At 45.9% G+C, this 18,184-nt stretch overlaps 1 protein-coding gene across 1 annotated transcript in view; it reads left to right on the forward strand.

The window, feature by feature from the left end:
- LOC135513682 (protein yippee-like 1) overlaps positions 1-17,245 on the forward strand; it is a 69,458-nt gene extending 52,213 nt beyond the window's left edge. The window contains exons 3-5 of the mRNA XM_064936543.1: positions 5,016-5,059; positions 5,369-5,477; positions 10,635-17,245. Coding sequence (XP_064792615.1) covers positions 5,016-5,059; positions 5,369-5,477; positions 10,635-10,724 — 243 coding nt within the window. The 3' untranslated portion in view covers positions 10,725-17,245. The remainder of the gene's footprint in view (positions 1-5,015; positions 5,060-5,368; positions 5,478-10,634) is intronic.
- Positions 17,246-18,184: the final 939 nt, after the last annotated feature.

An 18,184-nucleotide genomic window follows, 5' to 3' on the forward strand; every position in this document is an offset into this window, starting at 1 on the left:
AGGGTTAGAATCAGAGCAGGTGGTCAGTCCTGTTAGAATCAGAGCAGGTGGTCAGTCCTGTTAGAATCAGAGCAGGTGGTCAGTCCTGTTAGAATCAGAGCAGGTGGTCAGTCCTGTTAGGGTTAGAATCAGAGCAGGTGGTCAGTCCTGTTAGAATCAGAGCAGGTGGTCAGTCCTGTTAGAATCAGAGCAGGTGGTCAGTCCTGTTAGAATCAGAGCAGGTGGTCAGTCCTGTTAGAATCAGAGCAGGTGGTCAGTCCTGTTAGAATCAGAGGAGGAGGTCAGTCCTGTTAGAATCAGAGCAGGTGGTCAGTCCTGTTAGAATCAGAGCAGGTGGTCAGTCCTGTTAGGGGTTAGAATCAGAGCAGGTGGTCAGTCCTGTTAGAATCAGAGCAGGTGGTCAGTCCTGTTAGAATCAGAGCAGGTGGTCAGTCCTGTTAGAATCAGAGCAGGTGGTCAGTCCTGTTAGAATCAGAGCAGGTGGTCAGTCCTGTTAGAATCAGAGCAGGTGGTCAGTCCTGTTAGAATCAGAACAGGTGGTCAGTCCTGTTAGAATCAGAGCAGGTGGTCAGTCCTGTTAGAATCAGAGCAGGTGGTCAGTCCTGTTAGAATCAGAGCAGGTGGTCAGTCCTGTTAGGGGTTAGAATCAGAGCAGGTGGTCAGTCCTGTTAGGGTTAGAATCAGAGCAGGTGGTCAGTCCTGTTAGAATCAGAGCAGGTGGTCAGTCCTGTTAGAATCAGAGCAGGTGGTCAGTCCTGTTAGAATCAGAGCAGGTGGTCAGTCCTGTTAGGGTTAGAATCAGAGCAGGTGGTCAGTCCTGTTAGAATCAGAGCAGGTGGTCAGTCCTGTTAGAATCAGAGCAGGTGGTCAGTCCTGTTAGAATCAGAGCAGGTGGTCAGTCCTGTTAGAATCAGAGCAGGTGGTCAGTCCTGTTAGAATCAGAGGAGGAGGTCAGTCCTGTTAGAATCAGAGCAGGTGGTCAGTCCTGTTAGAATCAGAGCAGGTGGTCAGTCCTGTTAGAATCAGAGCAGGTGGTCAGTCCTGTTAGAATCAGAGCAGGCGGTCAGTCCTGTTAGAATCAGAGGAGGTGGTCAGTCCTGTTAGAATCAGAGCAGGTGGTCAGTCCTGTTAGAATCAGAGCAGGTGGTCAGTCCTGTTAGAATCAGAGCAGGTGGTCAGTCCTGTTAGAATCAGAGCAGGCGGTCAGTCCTGTTAGACACAGAGGAGGTGGTCAGTCCTGTTAGAATCAGAGCAGGTGGTCAGTCCTGTTAGAATCAGAGCAGGTGGTCAGTCCTGTTAGAATCAGAGGAGGTGGTCAGTCCTGTTAGAATCAGAGCAGGTGGTCAGTCCTGTTAGGGGTTAGAATCAGAGCAGGTGGTCAGTCCTGTTAGAATCAGAGCAGGTGGTCAGTCCTGTTAGAATCAGAGCAGGTGGTCAGTCCTGTTAGAATCAGAGCAGGTGGTCAGTCCTGTTAGAATCAGATCAGGTGGTCAGTCCTGTTAGAATCAGAGCAGGTGGTCAGTCCTGTTAGAATCAGAGCAGGTGGTCAGTCCTGTTAGGGGTTAGAATCAGAGCAGGTGGTCAGTCCTGTTAGAATCAGAGCAGGTGGTCAGTCCTGTTAGAATCAGAGCAGGTGGTCAGTCCTGTTAGAATCAGAGCAGGTGGTCAGTCCTGTTAGAATCAGAGCAGGTGGTCAGTCCTGTTAGAATCAGAGCAGGCGGTCAGTCCTGTTAGAATCAGAGCAGGTGGTCAGTCCTGTTAGAATCAGAGCAGGTGGTCAGTCCTGTTAGAATCAGAGCAGGTGGTCAGTCCTGTTAGAATCAGAGCAGGTGGTCAGTCCTGTTAGAATCAGAGCAGGTGGTCAGTCCTGTTAGAATCAGAGCAGGTTGTCAGTCCTGTTAGAATCAGAGCAGGTGGTCAGTCCTGTTAGAATCAGAGCAGGTGGTCAGTCCTGTTAGAATCAGAGCAGGTGGTCAGTCCTGTTAGAATCAGAGCAGGTGGTCAGTCCTGTTAGAATCAGAGCAGGCGGTCAGTCCTGTTAGAATCAGAGCAGGTGGTCAGTCCTGTTAGAATCAGAGCAGGTGGTCAGTCCTGTTAGAATCAGAGCAGGTGGTCAGTCCTGTTAGGGTTAGAATCAGAGCAGGTGGTCAGTCCATTTCAAGTGTTCAGCAGTCTGACAGGATTGTAGATGGAAACTCTCTGAACCTGTTGGTATCAGACCTCATGCTCCGATACCGTCTGCCTGACGGTAAGGGAGTGACCAGCTCGTGGTTGGGGTGTGTGGGGTCCTTGATGATGCTTCGGGCCTTCCCCAGGCGCCATTTCCAGTAGATATCCTAAGCACCCTTGAGTGAATGTTGTAGAGTAAGTCTCAGAAGCTCTAAGCTGGTGTCTGGGTCTATGTTGGTCTTTGAGAGTTTTGGAGTCAGGGACCATGGGAACTCAATTCAATTTCAATTCAAAGGTCTTTATTGGCATTGGAAACATGTTAACATTGCCAAAGCAAGTGAAATAGATAATAACAAAAGTGAAATAAACAATAAAAACAGTAAACATTACACTCACAGAAGTTGCAAAAGAATAAAGACATTTAAAATGTCATATTATGTCTATATACAGTGGGGCAAAAAAGTATTTAGTCAGCCACCAATTGTGCAAGTTCTCCCACTTAAAAAGATGAGAGAGGCCTGTAATTTTCATCATAGGTACACGTCAACTATGACAGACAAAATGAGAAGAAAAAAATCCAGAAAATCACATTGTAGGATTTTTAATGAATTTATTTGCAAGTTATGGTGGAAAATAAGTGGTGGCTGACTAAATACTTTTTTGCCCCACTGTATACAGTGTTTTAACGATGTGCAAATAGTTAAATTACAAAAGGGAAAATAAATAAACATAAATATAGGTTGTATTTACATTGGTGTTTGTTCTTCACTGGTTGCCCTTTTCTTGTGGTAACAGGTCACAAGTCTTGCTGCTGTGATGGCACACTGTGGAATTTCACCCAGTAGATATGAGAGTTTATCAAAATTGGGTTTGTTTTCTAATTCTTTGTGGATCTGTGTAATCTGAGAGAAACATATGTCTCTAATATGGTCATACATTGGGCAGGAGGTTAGGAAGTGCAGCTCAGTTTCCACCTCATTTTGTGGGCAGTGTGCACATAGCCTGTCTTCTCTTGAGAGCCAGGTCTGTCTACGGCGGCCTTTCTCAATAGCAAGGCTATGCTCACTAAGTCTGTACATAGTCAAAGCTTTCCTTAAATTTGGATCAGTCACAGTGGACAGGTATTCTGCCACTGTGTACTCTCTGTTTAGGGCCAAATAGCATTCTAGTTTGCTTAGGGGACTCTTCTCCAGGTTCATCTCTCTATAGGTGATGGCTATGTTATGGAAGGTTTGGGAATCGCTTCCTTTTAGGTGGTTGTAGAATTTAACGGCTCTTTTCTGGATTTTGATAATTAGTGGGTATCGGCCTAATTCTGCTCTGCATGCATTATTTGGTGTTCTACGTTGTACACGGAGGATATTTTTGCAGAATTCTGCGTGCAGTCTCAATTTGGTGTTTGTCCCATTTTGTGAATTCTTGGTTGGTGAGTGGACCCCAGACCTCACAACCATAAAGGGCAATGGGCTCTATGACTGATTTGAGTATTTTTAGCCAGATCCTAATTGGTATGTTGAATTTTATGTTCCTTTTGATGGCATAGAAGGTCCTTCTTGCCTTGTCTCTCAGATCGTTCACAGCTTTGGAGAAGAACACCATTATTTAGGTCTTACTGAGATCTCACCATCTCTCTCTCTCTCTCTCTCTCTCTCTCTCTCTCTCTCTCTCGCTCTATCACCTTCTCTATCACCCTCTCTCTTTCCTGTCTGTTGGGTCAATGCGTCTACCACTCTGCAGTGCTGACCCAGATCCCTCAGTCCAAGCAGAAGGTCGTCCTCCCTCCCTCCCTCCCCCCCTCCGTCACACACAAACACACACACACACACTCGCACGCACGCACGCATGCGCACACACACACACACACACACACACACACACACACACACACACACACACACACACACACACACACACAAACACCTTACATAATCAGTCTGTGATATGCAGTGCAGTCACACCTCACACAGAGGCATACAGTGTGTATGCAGACGCCTTTTTACGCGTACGTCAACCAGCTATAGATGTTTAGTGTTTATATTAATGCTGGCTAATGCTATCAGGATGTGGCCCAGTCACATGACCTGTCTAGGTAGGGCTTACTCTACACGTACATGCAGAGAGGCAGAGAGATACAGCGGGACACGGACACACACAGAGAGAGAGAGAGAGAACAGCGGGACACACACACATAGACAGAGATACAGAGAGCAGGGGGCCACACACACACATACACACACACACACACACACACACACACACACACACACACACACACACACAGAGCAAGAGATACAGAGAGAGCAGGGGGCCACACACACACACAGAGCAAGAGATACAGAGAGATACAGAGAGAGCAGGGGGCCACGCACACAAAGACAGAGATACAGAGAGAGCAGGGGGCCACGCACACATAGACAGAGATACAGAGAGAGCAGGGGGCCACACACACATAGACAGAGATACAGAGAGAGCAGGGGGCCACGCACACACAGACAGAGATACAGAGAGATCAGGGGGCCACACACACATAGACAGAGATACAGAGAGAGCAGGGGGCCACACACACATAGACAGAGATACAGAGAGAGCAGGGGGCCACACACAAATAGACAGCGATACAGAGAGAGCAGGGGGCCACACACACATAGACAGAGATACAGAGAGAGCAGGGGGCCACACACACATAGACAGAGATACAGAGAGAGCAGGGAGCCACACACACATAGACAGAGATACAGAGAGAGCAGGGGGCCACACACACATAGACAGAGATACAGAGAGAGCAGGGGGCCACACACACGTCTGTCTGTCTGTCTGATCTGACGTTTTTTCTCTTTCTGTTTCAGTCATTCCAAGGAAGCCAGGGGAGAGCCTACCTCTTTAACTCTGTGTAAGTATAAAACCCCCTCTTTAACTCTGTGTAAGTATAAAACCCCTCTTTAACTCTGTGTAAGTATTAAACCCCCTCTTTAACTCTCTGTAAGTATAAAACCCCCTCTTTAACTCTGTGTAAGTATAAAACCCCTCTTTAACTCTGTGTAAGTATAAAAACCCCTTCTTTAACTCTGTGTAAGTATAAAAACCCCTCTTTAACTCTGTGTAAGTATTAAACCCCCTCTTTAACTCTGTGTAAAGAGGAGGTTTAAACCTTATGCCTAAACATAACCTTAAATAGAGCTATTTTGTCTCTCTCCCTCAGTGTGAATGTGGGCTGTGGGCCGGCCGAGGAGCGGGTTCTCCTAACAGGTTTACATGCCGTCGCTGACATCTACTGTGAGAACTGTAAAACCACTCTGGGATGGAAATACGTATGTCGCCTACCTACCTACTGCACCTACTGCACCTACTACACCTACTACACCTACTGCACCTACTACACCTACTTCACCTACTGCACCTACTACACCTACTGCACCTACTACACCTACCCTACCTACTGCACCTACTGCACCTATTACACCTACAGCACCTACTACACCTACTGCACCTACTGCACCTACTGCACCTACTACACCTACTGCACCTATTACACCTACTGCACCTACTGCACCTATTACACCTACTGCACCTACTGCACCTACTGCACCTACTACACCTACTGCACCTACTGCACCTACTACGCCTACTGCACCTACTGCACCTACTACACCTACTGCACCTACTACACCTACTGCACCTACTACACCTACAGCACCTACTACACCTACTGCACCTACTGCACCTACTGCACCTACTACACCTACTGCACCTACTACACCTACTACACCTACTGCACCTACTACACCTACAGCACCTACTACACCTACTGCACCTACTGCACCTACTGCCCCTATACACATACCTACCTACTGCACCTACTGCACCTATTACACCTACTGCACCTACTGCACCTATTACACCTACTGCACCCACTGAACCTACTGCACCTACTACACCTACTGCACCTACTGCACCTACTACGCCTACTGCACCTACTGCACCTACTACACCTACTGCACCTACTGCACCTACTACACCTATTACACCTACAGCACCTACTACACCTACTGCACCTCCTGCACCTATTACACCTACAGCACCTACTACACCTACTGCACCTCCTGCACCTACTACACCTACTACACCTACTGCACCTACTACACCTACTGCACCTACTACACCTACTACACCTATTACACCTACAGCACCTACTACACCTACTGCACCTACTACACCTACAGCACCTACTACACCTACTACACCTATTACACCTACAGCACCTACTACACCTACTGCACCTACTACACCTACTGCACCTACTACACCTACCACACCTACTGCACCTACTACACCTACTGCACCTACTACACCTACTGCACCTACTACACCTACTACACCTATTACACCTACAGCACCTACTACACCTACTGCACCTACTACACCTACTGCACCTACTACACCTACTACACCTACTGCACCTACTACACCTACTGCACCTACTACACCTACATTTACATTTACATTTAAGTCATTTAGCAGACGCTCTTATCCAGAGCGACTTACAAATTGGTGAATTCACCTTCTGACATCCAGTGGAACAGCCACTTTACAATAGTGCATCTAAATCATTATATCATTAATCACCTACTGCACCTACTGCACCTACTGCACCTACTGCACCTACTGCACCTACTACACCTACTGCACCTACTACACCTACTACACCTACTACACCTACTCTACCTACTGCACCTACTACACCTACTGCACCTACTACACCTACTACACCTACTCTACCTACTGCACCTACTGCACCTACTACACCTACTACACCTACTGCACCTACTGCACCTACTACACCTACTACACCTACTACACCTACTCCACCTACTGCACCTACTGCACCTACTGCACCTACTACACCTACTACACCTACTGCTTCAACAATATGTCACCTATCTACTCCACCGACTGCACCTACTGCACCTACTACACCTACTGCACCTACTACACCTACTACACCTACTGCACCTACTACACCTACTGCACCTACTGCACCGACTTCACCTACTGCACCTACTACACCTACTGCACCTACTACATCTACTACACCTACTACACCTACTGCTTCAACAAAATGTCACCTATCTACTGCACCTACTACACCTACTGCATCAACAAAATGTCACCTATCTACTACACCTACTACACCTACTGCTTCAACAAAATGTCACCTATCTACTGCACCTACTACACCTACTACACCTACTACACCTACTGCTTCAACAAAATGTCACCTTCCTACTACACCTACTACACCTACTGCTTCAACAAAATGTCACCTATCTACTGCACCTACTACACCTACTACACCTACTACACCTACTGCACCTACTACACCTACTACACCTACTACACCTACTGCTTCAACAAAATGTCACCTATCTACTGCACCTACTACACCTACTACACCTACTACACCTACTACACCTACTGCACCTACTACATCTACTACACCTACTACACCTACTGCTTCAACAAAATGTCACCTATCTACTGCACCTACTACACCTACTACACCTACTGCGTCAACAAAATGTCACCTATCTACTACACCTACTACACTTACTGCTTCAACAAAATGTCACCTATCTACTGCACCTACTACACCTACTACACCTACTATACCTACTGCACCTACTACACCTACTATACCTACTGCACCTACTGCACCTACTACACCTACTACACCTACTACACCTACTGCTTCAACAAAATGTCACCTATCTACTACACCTACTACACCTACTGCTTCAACAAAATGTCACCTATCTACTGCACCTACTACACCTACTACACCTACTACACCTACTGCGTCAACAAAATGTCACCTACCAAATGAGGCGATATCTAATTAAATAAATGCGTATTTGCATACGACGCAATTCGTTTTTTTGGACACTGAACGAAGTCAGCCTAAATAAATCAAATCAAATATTAATTTTGTTTAAGACACTATAGGACTTGTCCAAAACAGATAAATACTGTTTTCCTACTTCTATCTGTAAAACACTAAAGACATATACATAAAATGTTATCTAGAATAAACAATGTGCAACAAATCAACAATTCCCTCTTGGTAAGTCTGTAAAATATACAATGAGTGAAACTATAAACACAACATCCAACAACTTTCAAAGATTTTACTGAGTTACACTTTCTATAAGGAATTTAAATAAATTCATTAAGTCCTAATCTAATTTAACATGACTGGGAATACAAATATACATCTGTTGGTCACAGATACTTTCCACATTTTGTTATGTTACAGCCTTATTCTAAATTTGATTAAATAAAAAATCAAATCCTCATCAATCTACACGCAATACCCCATAATGACAAAGCGAAAACAGGTTTTTAGACATTTTTGCTAATTTATTAAAAATAAAAAACAGAAATACCGTATTTACATACAGTAAGTATTCAGACCCTTTGCTATGAGACTATGAAATTGAGCTCAGGTGCATCCTGTTTCCATTGATCATCCTTGAGATGTTTCTACAACTTGATTGGAGTCCACCTGTGGTAAATTCAATTGATTGGACATAATTTGGAAAGGCACACACCTGTCTATATAAGGTCCCACAGTTGACAGTGAATGTCAGAGCAAAAACCAAACCATGAGGTCGAGAGAATTGTCCGTAGAGCTCCAAGACAGGATTGTGTCGAGGCACAGATCTGGGGAAAGGTACCAAAACATTTCTGCAGCATTGAAGGTCCCCAAGAACACAGTTGCCTCCATCATTCTTAAATGGAAGAAGTTTGGAACCACCAAGACGCTTCCTAGAGCTGGCCGCCCGGCCAAACTGAGCAATCGGGGGAGAAGAGCCTTGGTCAGGGAGGTGACCAGGAACCTGATGGTCACTCAGACAGGGCCCCAGTTTCTCTGTTGAGATGGGAGAACCTTCCAGAAGGACAACTATCTCGGCAGCACTCCACCAATCAGGCTTGGTAGAGTGGCCACTCCTTAGTAAAAGGCCCAGACAGATCATGGACTTTAACCCGATCAAGCATCTTTGGAGAGACCTGAAAATAGCTATGCAGCGACGCTCCCCATCCAACCTGACAGAGGATTTGCAGAGAAGAGAAATGGGAGAAAGCTTGCACACCCACAGTTTCATCAGCTGTCCGGGAAGCTGGTCTCAGACGATCCCGCAGGTGAACAAGCCGGGTGTGGAGGTCCTGGGTTGGCGTGGTTACACGTGGTCTGCGGTTGTGATGCCAGTTGGACGTACTGCCAAATTCTCTAAAACGACATTGGAAGAGGCTTGAATTAACATTAAATTCTCTGGCAACAGCTCTAGTGGACATTCCTGCAGTCAGCATGCCAATTGCACGCTCCGTTAAAACTTGAGACATCTGTGGAAGTGTCTTGTGTGACAAAACTGCACATTTTAGAGTGGCCTTTTATTGTCCCCAGCATAAGGTGCACCTGTGTAATGATTAAGTGGTTTAATCAGCTTCTTAATATGCCACACCTGTCAGGTTGATGGATTATCTTGGCAAAGTAGAAATTAACAGGGATGTAAACAAAATTTGTGAGAGAAATACGCTTTTTGTGTGTATGGAACATTTCTGGGATATTGTATTTCAGCTCATGGAACATGAGACCAACACTTTACACGTTGTGTTTTATTTCTTTTACCTTTATTTATCTAGGCAAGTCAGTTAAGAACAAATTCTTATTTTCAATGACGGCCTCGGAACAGTGGGTTAACTGCCTGTTCAGGTGCAGAACGACAGATTTGTACCTTGTCAGCTCAGGGATTTGAACTTGCAACCTTCCGGTTACTAGTCCAACACTCTAACCACTAGGCTACCCTGCTGCCCCGTATTTGTGTTCTAAGGATAAAACTACATTTGGTGAATGAACATGCTTCTGAAGCTGTGTAAAATTAGTTGGCATGTGGAGAGAGTGTGGCTTTCTGGGAAATGGCCGTTAAAGACAAGTACACTGAATTAAGACTCTTCCAAAAGCCTATTCAGACCCTTCAAAGTAAATCACTAAATGTAGTCCAGTTTGTAACATTCTCTATGAAATGGGCTTGTCGTATGTGTAAAAATGATGTGTAACTTAATGTAGTGAGCTATGAAAATGGTCAATGTATGTCCATTATAAAGTGGTTAAAATTGTGTTAAATGTCAATGACGGTCGTGATTAACTAAAGAAAATATACATTTTCATCAAGTTTGACAACTTTTTGAAAATACTAATATTAAATAGATCAAAATACCAACAAATCGAAAACATTTATGCAAAATTTTAATTTCAGTCTGTTGTGCCTGGCCTTAAAACAGCCCACAGGAAATCTTGAACGCCAGTTAAAAATGTTGATCGTTTACATACATTCTAAACCTACATGGTGACATCAGACTAATGTTTTTGTGGTGTTGTTGTTGTTGACTGACAGCATGTTGTGTTGCAGGAACATGCATTTGAGAGCAGTCAGAAGTACAAGGAGGGGAAGTTCATCATCGAGCTGGCTCACATGATTAAAGACAATGGCTGGGAGTGACATCACTTCCTGTCTCCGGCCCTTTAATGACCTCTGACCTATCAGAGCTCTGGATCTATCAGACTTCACAGAGCGACAACCAATCACCATCAACCACTCACCGTGCCGCCCCCTCCTAACACACACAAAAACACACCCTTCACACACACAGTCCCTGCTGGTTGTGAAACTAAACATGATGCTGTTGAACTGGAGAGACGAGTAGCCTATTGGGGGTTGGACCTTCAATGAAGACCATGTGATCTCACCAGCCAATGACAGACAACCTCCTTCATCAACCAGGCCCCACCCACCTCACTGGCGTTGGCACTCAGTTACACGGCTGCCATGGCGATGTGAGAGAGAGGATAACATGATAACGTTCTACTACCCTCTTCCTCCTCTGACCCGGGAGGAAGAGGAGGTGTTGCAGGAAGGAAGGGGACAGGGTGGCACAGTGGGGGGAGGGTTCTCCTTGTGTTTTAATCTTTGATTTATCCGTGAATATTTTTATTTTTCAATATTTTTTTTCCAGTCTTTGATCTTTAATGATGACTTCACTGTGTGGGACGTCCCGGTAACCGCTAACCACAAACGTGCCCGGTAACACCCCAAAACGTACCCCGAGCAGAGAGGCGGGGAAAGATTGATATTATATGTAGATAGATGTGTTTTATCCAACAGCATTGTGGCTGGCTCCATATAGCAACAGTACTATTAGATAAGGTTTACCAGAGGAGATAGAGGGAGGACTATGTTTCCCAAATGGCACTCTCTGCCTTGGTGCACTACCCTATGGGCCCTGGTCTAAAGTAGAGCACTATGTAGGGAATAGGGTGCAATTTGGGACACAGCCTAGAACAGGCTTGACAACCACAGAACACACCCACGCTTCATATTGTGTTACAACCTGAACTAAACTAACCATCACACCCACGCTTCATATTGTGTTACAACCTGAACTAAACTAACCATCACACCCACGTAGTTCACAACCTGAACTAAACTAACCATCACACCCACACTTCATATTGTGTTACAACCTGAACTAAACTAACTATCACACCTAGGCTTCATATTGTGTTACAACCTGAACTAAACTAACCATCACACCCACGTAGTTCACAACCTGAACTAAACTAACCATCACACCCACGCTTCATATTGTGTTACAACCTGAACTAAACTAACCATCACACCCACGTAGTTCACAACCTGAACTAAACTAACCATCACACCCACGTAGTTCACAACCTGAACTAAACTAACCATCACACCCACGCTTCATATTGTGTTACAACCTGAACTAAACTAACCATCACACCCACGTGGTTCACAACCTGAACTAAACAAACCATCACACCCACATAGTTCACAACCTGAACTAAACTAACCATCACACCCACGTAGTTCACAACCTGAACTAAACTAACCATCACACCCACGTAGTTCACAACCTGAACTAAACTAACCATCACACCCACGTAGTTCACAACCTGAACTATACTAACCATCACACCCACGTAGTTCACAACCTGAACTAAACTAACCATCACACCCCCGTAGTTCACAACCTGAACTAAACTAACCATCACACCCACGTAGTTCACAACCTGAACTAAACTAACCATCACACCCACGTAGTTCACAACCTGAACTAAACTAACCATCACACCCCCACGTAGTTCACAACCTGAACTAAACTAACCATGTGCATGTATAGAGTCTATTTAGAGATATGTGATATACATTTGTATGGACATTTATTCTCATGCATATATATACAGGTAACTGCCAAAGTAAAGGAAACACCAACATATAGTGTCTCAATAGGGCGTTGGGCCTCCACCAATCAGAACAGCTTCAGTCCATCTTGGCATGAATTCTACAAGTGTCTGGAATTCTATTGGAGGGATGAGACGCCATTCTTCCACGAGAAATTCCACCATTTTGTGTTTTTTTGTTGATGATGGTGAAAAACGCAGTCTCATGTGTTGCTCCTGAATCTCCCGGTAGTGTTCAATTGGGTTGAGATCTGGTGACTGAGACGGCCACGACATATGGTTTTTCACCCTAAGCATGATGGGATGTTAATTGCTTAATTAACTCAGGAAACACCAGCTTTCAATCCCTCATTTCCTCCAGTGTTTCCATTATTCTGTCAGTTCCCTGTACATATACAGTATCATGTATTGTATGTATATGAGCAGAATGTCTACTAGTGTGTTGCCCACCTTCAACACAGTGGCAGACTGGAAGGCAGATACTTAGTTTGTACTTGCAGAGGCCTTTGGTTCATAGGTTTAGAGGCAAAAGTCTGTCTGTCTTATCTGTCTCTTTTAAGGCCTTTCCTCCGATGATTAAAAGATTGTATGAGATGCTGAATGATATTGAGGGGTTGCTGGCGAGATCATCTCCCTATTAGTTATTAGATCAATTAAATATCGCTGCTTTACTCGTTCCTATGCTTCCCCAATCCTGCTTTACTCGTTTCTACACGTCCCCAATCCTGCTTTACTCGTTTCTACACGTCCCCAATCCTGCTTTACTCGTTCCTATGCTTCCCCAATCCTGCTTTACTCGTTCCTATGCTTCCCCAATCCTGCTTTACTCGTTTCTACACGTCCCCAATCCTGCTTTACTTGTTCCTATGCTTCCCCAATCCTGCTTTACTCGTTCCTATGCTTCCCCAATCCTGCTTTACTCGTTCCTATGCTTCCCCAATCCTGCTTTGCTCGTTCCTATGCTTCCCCAATCCTGCTTTACTCGTTTCTACACGTCCCCAATCCTGCTTTACTCGTTCCAATGCTTCCCCAATCCTGCTTTGCTCGTTCCTATGCTTCCCCAATCCTGCTTTACTCGTTTCTACACGTCCCCAATCCTGCTTTACTCGTTTCTACACGTCGCCAATCCTGCTTTACTCGTTCCTATGCTTCCCCAATCCTGCTTTACTCGTTCCTATGCTTCCCCAATCCTGCTTTACTCGTTCCTATGCTTCCCCAATCCTGCTTTACTCATTCCTATGCTTCCCCAATCCTGCTTTACTCATTCCTATGCTTCCCCAATCCTGCTTTACTCATTCCTATGCTTCCCCAATCCTGCTTTACTCGTTCCTATGCTTCCCCAATCCTGCTTTACTCGTTCCTATGCTTCCCCAATCCTGCTTTACTCATTCCTATGCTTCCCCAATCCTGCTTTACTCATTCCTATGCTTCCCCAATCCTGCTTTACTCGTTCCTATGCTTCCCCAATCCTGCTTTACTCGTTTCTACACGTCCCCAATCCTGCTTTACTCGTTCCTATGCTTCCCCAATCCTGCTTTACTTGTTCCTATGCTTCCCCAATCGGTGATCCGACCTAAATCAAGGGTTTATAATCTCACCCGAGTCACTTTAAATCACTTTGAACATCCTCGGCATGAACAATGTTCCCTTTTTTCCACAGAAAAGTAAATAATAATGTTCATTGCAATTCTTTGCTGCTATGAGAGAAATTACAATCCTTCATCCTTTCTCTTCCCTTCGTTCTGGAGATCTTTTTTTTGCACTTTATGCCTGGCGCACGGTTGCACGGTTGCTTCTCTCTCTGTGTTCTCGTCCTCGTCGTTAGTTTGCCTCTAAGCTGAATGAATCGTGTGCCTCTCTTCCTATTTTCTCCTGACTTTCTCCTGTGTTGTGCCGTGCACAACTATAAACTACGAGCCACCAAAAAAAGCTCAAACCCACATCGATAGATACAAATAGATAGATTGATAGATAAATACTTTACGGGTGAAAACTGAGCGTTCAATGGCTGCTGTGCCTCAAGAATAGTAGATTATATATAGGCTACACGTATCGGTGTGGGGGGGGGGGATCAGACCTCGATAATAATCTATATTGGTGTCGTAGCAGGTAGGGGGAGGGTTGGGGTTTTTAGAATGAGGTGCGATCGCTCACATTGCCGATCAGGTCAGTCAGGTCACATGACCTATTATTAATCCGTAAGACAAGGACAATGCAAACCTGACCGAGTTGGATGGTTAGAGATCTCCTACTTGAATATATAAAACCAGTACAGTACAGACCTGTTACAGTACAGACCTGTTACACTCTGTATATAGAGGAACATATTGAAGGTTTCTATTGGCTCCTTTACTGCTTTGATTCAACTGTACCTCTGGCTGTAAACGTGTGTGTGTGTGTGTGTGTGTGTGTGTGTGTGTGTGTGTGTGTGTGTGTGTGTGTGTGTGTGTGTGTGTGTGTGTGTGTGTGTGTGTGTGTGTGTGTGTGTTTCCTCTATTTTGCATTTTACGTTTAAGGTGATTATATATTTTCCTTGTTTTCTTTTTTCATCCGTTTGTTTATGTCTCCCCTCTCCCAGCGATCTGGGGGCTTGACGGCCAGCTGGGGTTTATGTCTGCCCTCTCCCAGCGATCTGGGGGCTTGACGGCCAGCTGGGGTTTATGTCTCCCGTCTCCCAGCGATCTGAGGGCTTGACGGCCAGCTGGGGTTTATGTCTGCCCTCTCCCAGCGATCTGGGGGCTTGATGGCCAGCTGGGGTTTATGTCTCCCCTCTCCCAGCGATCTGGGGGCTTGACGGCCAGCTGGGGTTTATGTCTCCCCTCTCCCAAAGATCTGGGGGCTTGACGGCCAGCTGGGGTTTATGTCTCCCCTCTCCCAGAGATCTGGGGGCTTGACGGCCAGCTGGGGTTTATGTCTCCCCTCTCCCAGCGATCTGGGGGCTTGATGGCCAGCTGGGGTTTATGTCTCCCCTCTCCCAGCGATCTGGGGGCTTGACGGCCAGCTGGGGTTTATGTCTCCCCTCTCCCAGCGATCTGGGGGCTTGACGGCCAGCTGGGGTTTATGTCTCCCCTCTCCCAGCGATCTGGGGGCTTGACGGCCAGCTGGGGTTTATGTCTCCCCTCTCCCAGCGATCTGGGGGCTTGACGGCCAGCTGGGGTTTATGTCTCCCCTCTCCCAGCGATCTGGGGGCTTGACGGCCAGCTGGGGTTTATGTCTCCCCTCTCCCAGCGATCTGGGGGCTTGACGGCCAGCTGGGGTTTATGTCTCCCCTCTCCCAGCGATCTGGGGGCTTGACGGCCAGCTGGGGTTTATGTCTCCCCTCTCCCAGCGATCTGGGGGCTTGACGGCCAGCTGGGGTTTATGTCTGCCCTCTCCCAGCGATCTGGGGGCTTGACGGCCAGCTGGGGTTTATGTCTCCCCTCTCCCAGCGATCTGGGGGCTTGACGGCCAGCTGGGGTTTATGTCTCCCCTCTCCCAGCGATCTGGGGGCTTGATGGCCAGCTGGGGTTTATGTCTCCCCTCTCCCAGCGATCTGGGGGCTTGATGGCCAGCTGGGGTTTATGTCTCCCCTCTCCCAGCGATCTGGGCTTGATGGCCAGCTGAATAGTTTCTTTAGAAATTGTATTATTTTACTCTGTGTGTGTTTAGGTCCCGCTGGGTAGGGCTGGGGTGAAAGGTCCATTAAAAGCTGGTATGGCCTCTAGGGCCCTAATGTTTGACCTGCGCTGAACTCTGTCGACTGTAGAAGTATATGGGGAGCTGGATAATCCCTCAAATTTACAGAACAGAAGAGCGTTGACCTAGGCTCTTTCTTTCTTTCCAACAATCAATATCCCCTGTATACACATCTCTCTCTCTCTCTCTCTCTCTCTCTCTCTCTCTCTCTCTCTCTCTCTCTCTCTCTCTCTCTCTCTCTCTCTCTCACTCTCTCACTCTCTCGTTAATCCAAATAGCACACAGGAAAAACAGTCACCAGTGTCACTGTCAGTTTATACCAAATATAACATTGTTACTAGATTTCTAGAGAACTGGTGTCACAACTAAAGCTAAAAAGCCAATCGGACAGGGGTCGTGGATGTTGTTTGTTAGAGCTTTCAGACCACTCGTACAAAAAACCCAAACTTATTCCGGAACCTGTCAGGTGTGACTTCTCACTAGTTCTCTAGAATCATTCTGTAGAACGTTCTACAGTTGTTCTGTATTCTGGAACTTCTTTCAGAAATAATGTAAAAAGCCAGTCATTTGCTGTGAAGGATGCTTGTTTATTTCCCCAGATATTATTAGTTGTTTTGGTGACACTGGCACCGACTTCTGACATAGTTTCTTTTAGATCTACAGGAGATATTAACCACAGGCCGTGTCCCAAATCACATTCCCTACCTATTTGCTCTACTCGATAAAGTATTATAGGGAATAGGGTCCCGTTTGGGATGTTGGAACAGAGAGCTGATGACGAGATAAGTATTGGCGATGTTATTATCCCTGAGAAGAGATGATTAAAACTATATGATAGGTATACAAAGGAAACGATTGTAACGTTTGATAAATGTGTTAAAATTGTTCAAATGAAAATAGGTCTAAAGTTTGCTGTATTTATAATGGCTGTATTAAGTCGTGCCTGGTTCTCTTTTTCTTTCTTCAAACACATTATATATGCTTTCTTTTTACTTGACTACAATTTATTTTGCGTTCTGTATGTATGTTTTCACTGTATTGTAAAATTATCAGATATCACAATAAACTTTAAATGGCATTCGACTGGGGATTGTGTGTGTGTGTGTGTGTCCCATAATTCCTTCAACATGAGAACAGTGAGTAGGTCACACTGTAACAGAAAACTACTGTCATTTTCCCCCTTAGGATACTTCAGGGAAAAATGTTTGTTTATTCCATGTGTAACTCTGTTGTTGTTGTTTGTGTCGAACTGCTTTGCTTTATCTTGGCCAGGTCGCAGTTGTAAATGAGAACTTGTTCTCAACTAGCTTACCTGGTTAAATAAAGGTGACATGACAAAAAACTGAAAAGAATTGGCATGGGTCCCCAGAGCCTCAAAAAGTTCAACAGCTGCACCATCGAGAATACGGTTGCATCACCGCCTGGTACGGCAACTACTCAGCATCTGACCGTAAGGCGCGACAGAGGGTAGTGCATACAGCCCTGTACATCAGTGGGGCCAAGCTTCCTGCCATCCAGGACCTCTATACCAGGCGGTGTCAGAGGAAGGCCCTATAGAGGGTAGTGCATACAGCCCTGTACATCAGTGGGGCCAAGCTTCCTGCCATCCAGGACCTCTATACCAGGCGGTGTCAGAGGAAGGCCCTATAGAGGGTAGTGCATACAGCCCTGTACATCAGTGGGGCCAAGCTTCCTGCCATCCAGGACCTCTATACCAGGCGGTGTCAGAGGAAGGCCCTATAGAGGGTAGTGCATACAGCCCTGTACATCAGTGGGGCCAAGCTTCCTGCCATCCAGGACCTCTATACCAGGCGGTGTCAGAGGAAGGCCCTATAGAGGGTAGTGCATACAGCCCTGTACATCAGTGGGGCCAAGCTTCCTGCCATCCAGGACCTCTATACCAGGCGGTGTCAGAGGAAGGCCCTATAGAGGGTAGTGCATACAGCCCTGTACATCAGTGGGGCCAAGCTTCCTGCCATCCAGGACCTCTATACCAGGCGGTGTCAGAGGAAGGCCCTATAG

This window comes from Oncorhynchus masou, chromosome 25 (genome assembly GCF_036934945.1).
Source record: "Oncorhynchus masou masou isolate Uvic2021 chromosome 25, UVic_Omas_1.1, whole genome shotgun sequence".
NCBI classification, from domain to species: domain Eukaryota; kingdom Metazoa; phylum Chordata; class Actinopteri; order Salmoniformes; family Salmonidae; genus Oncorhynchus; species Oncorhynchus masou.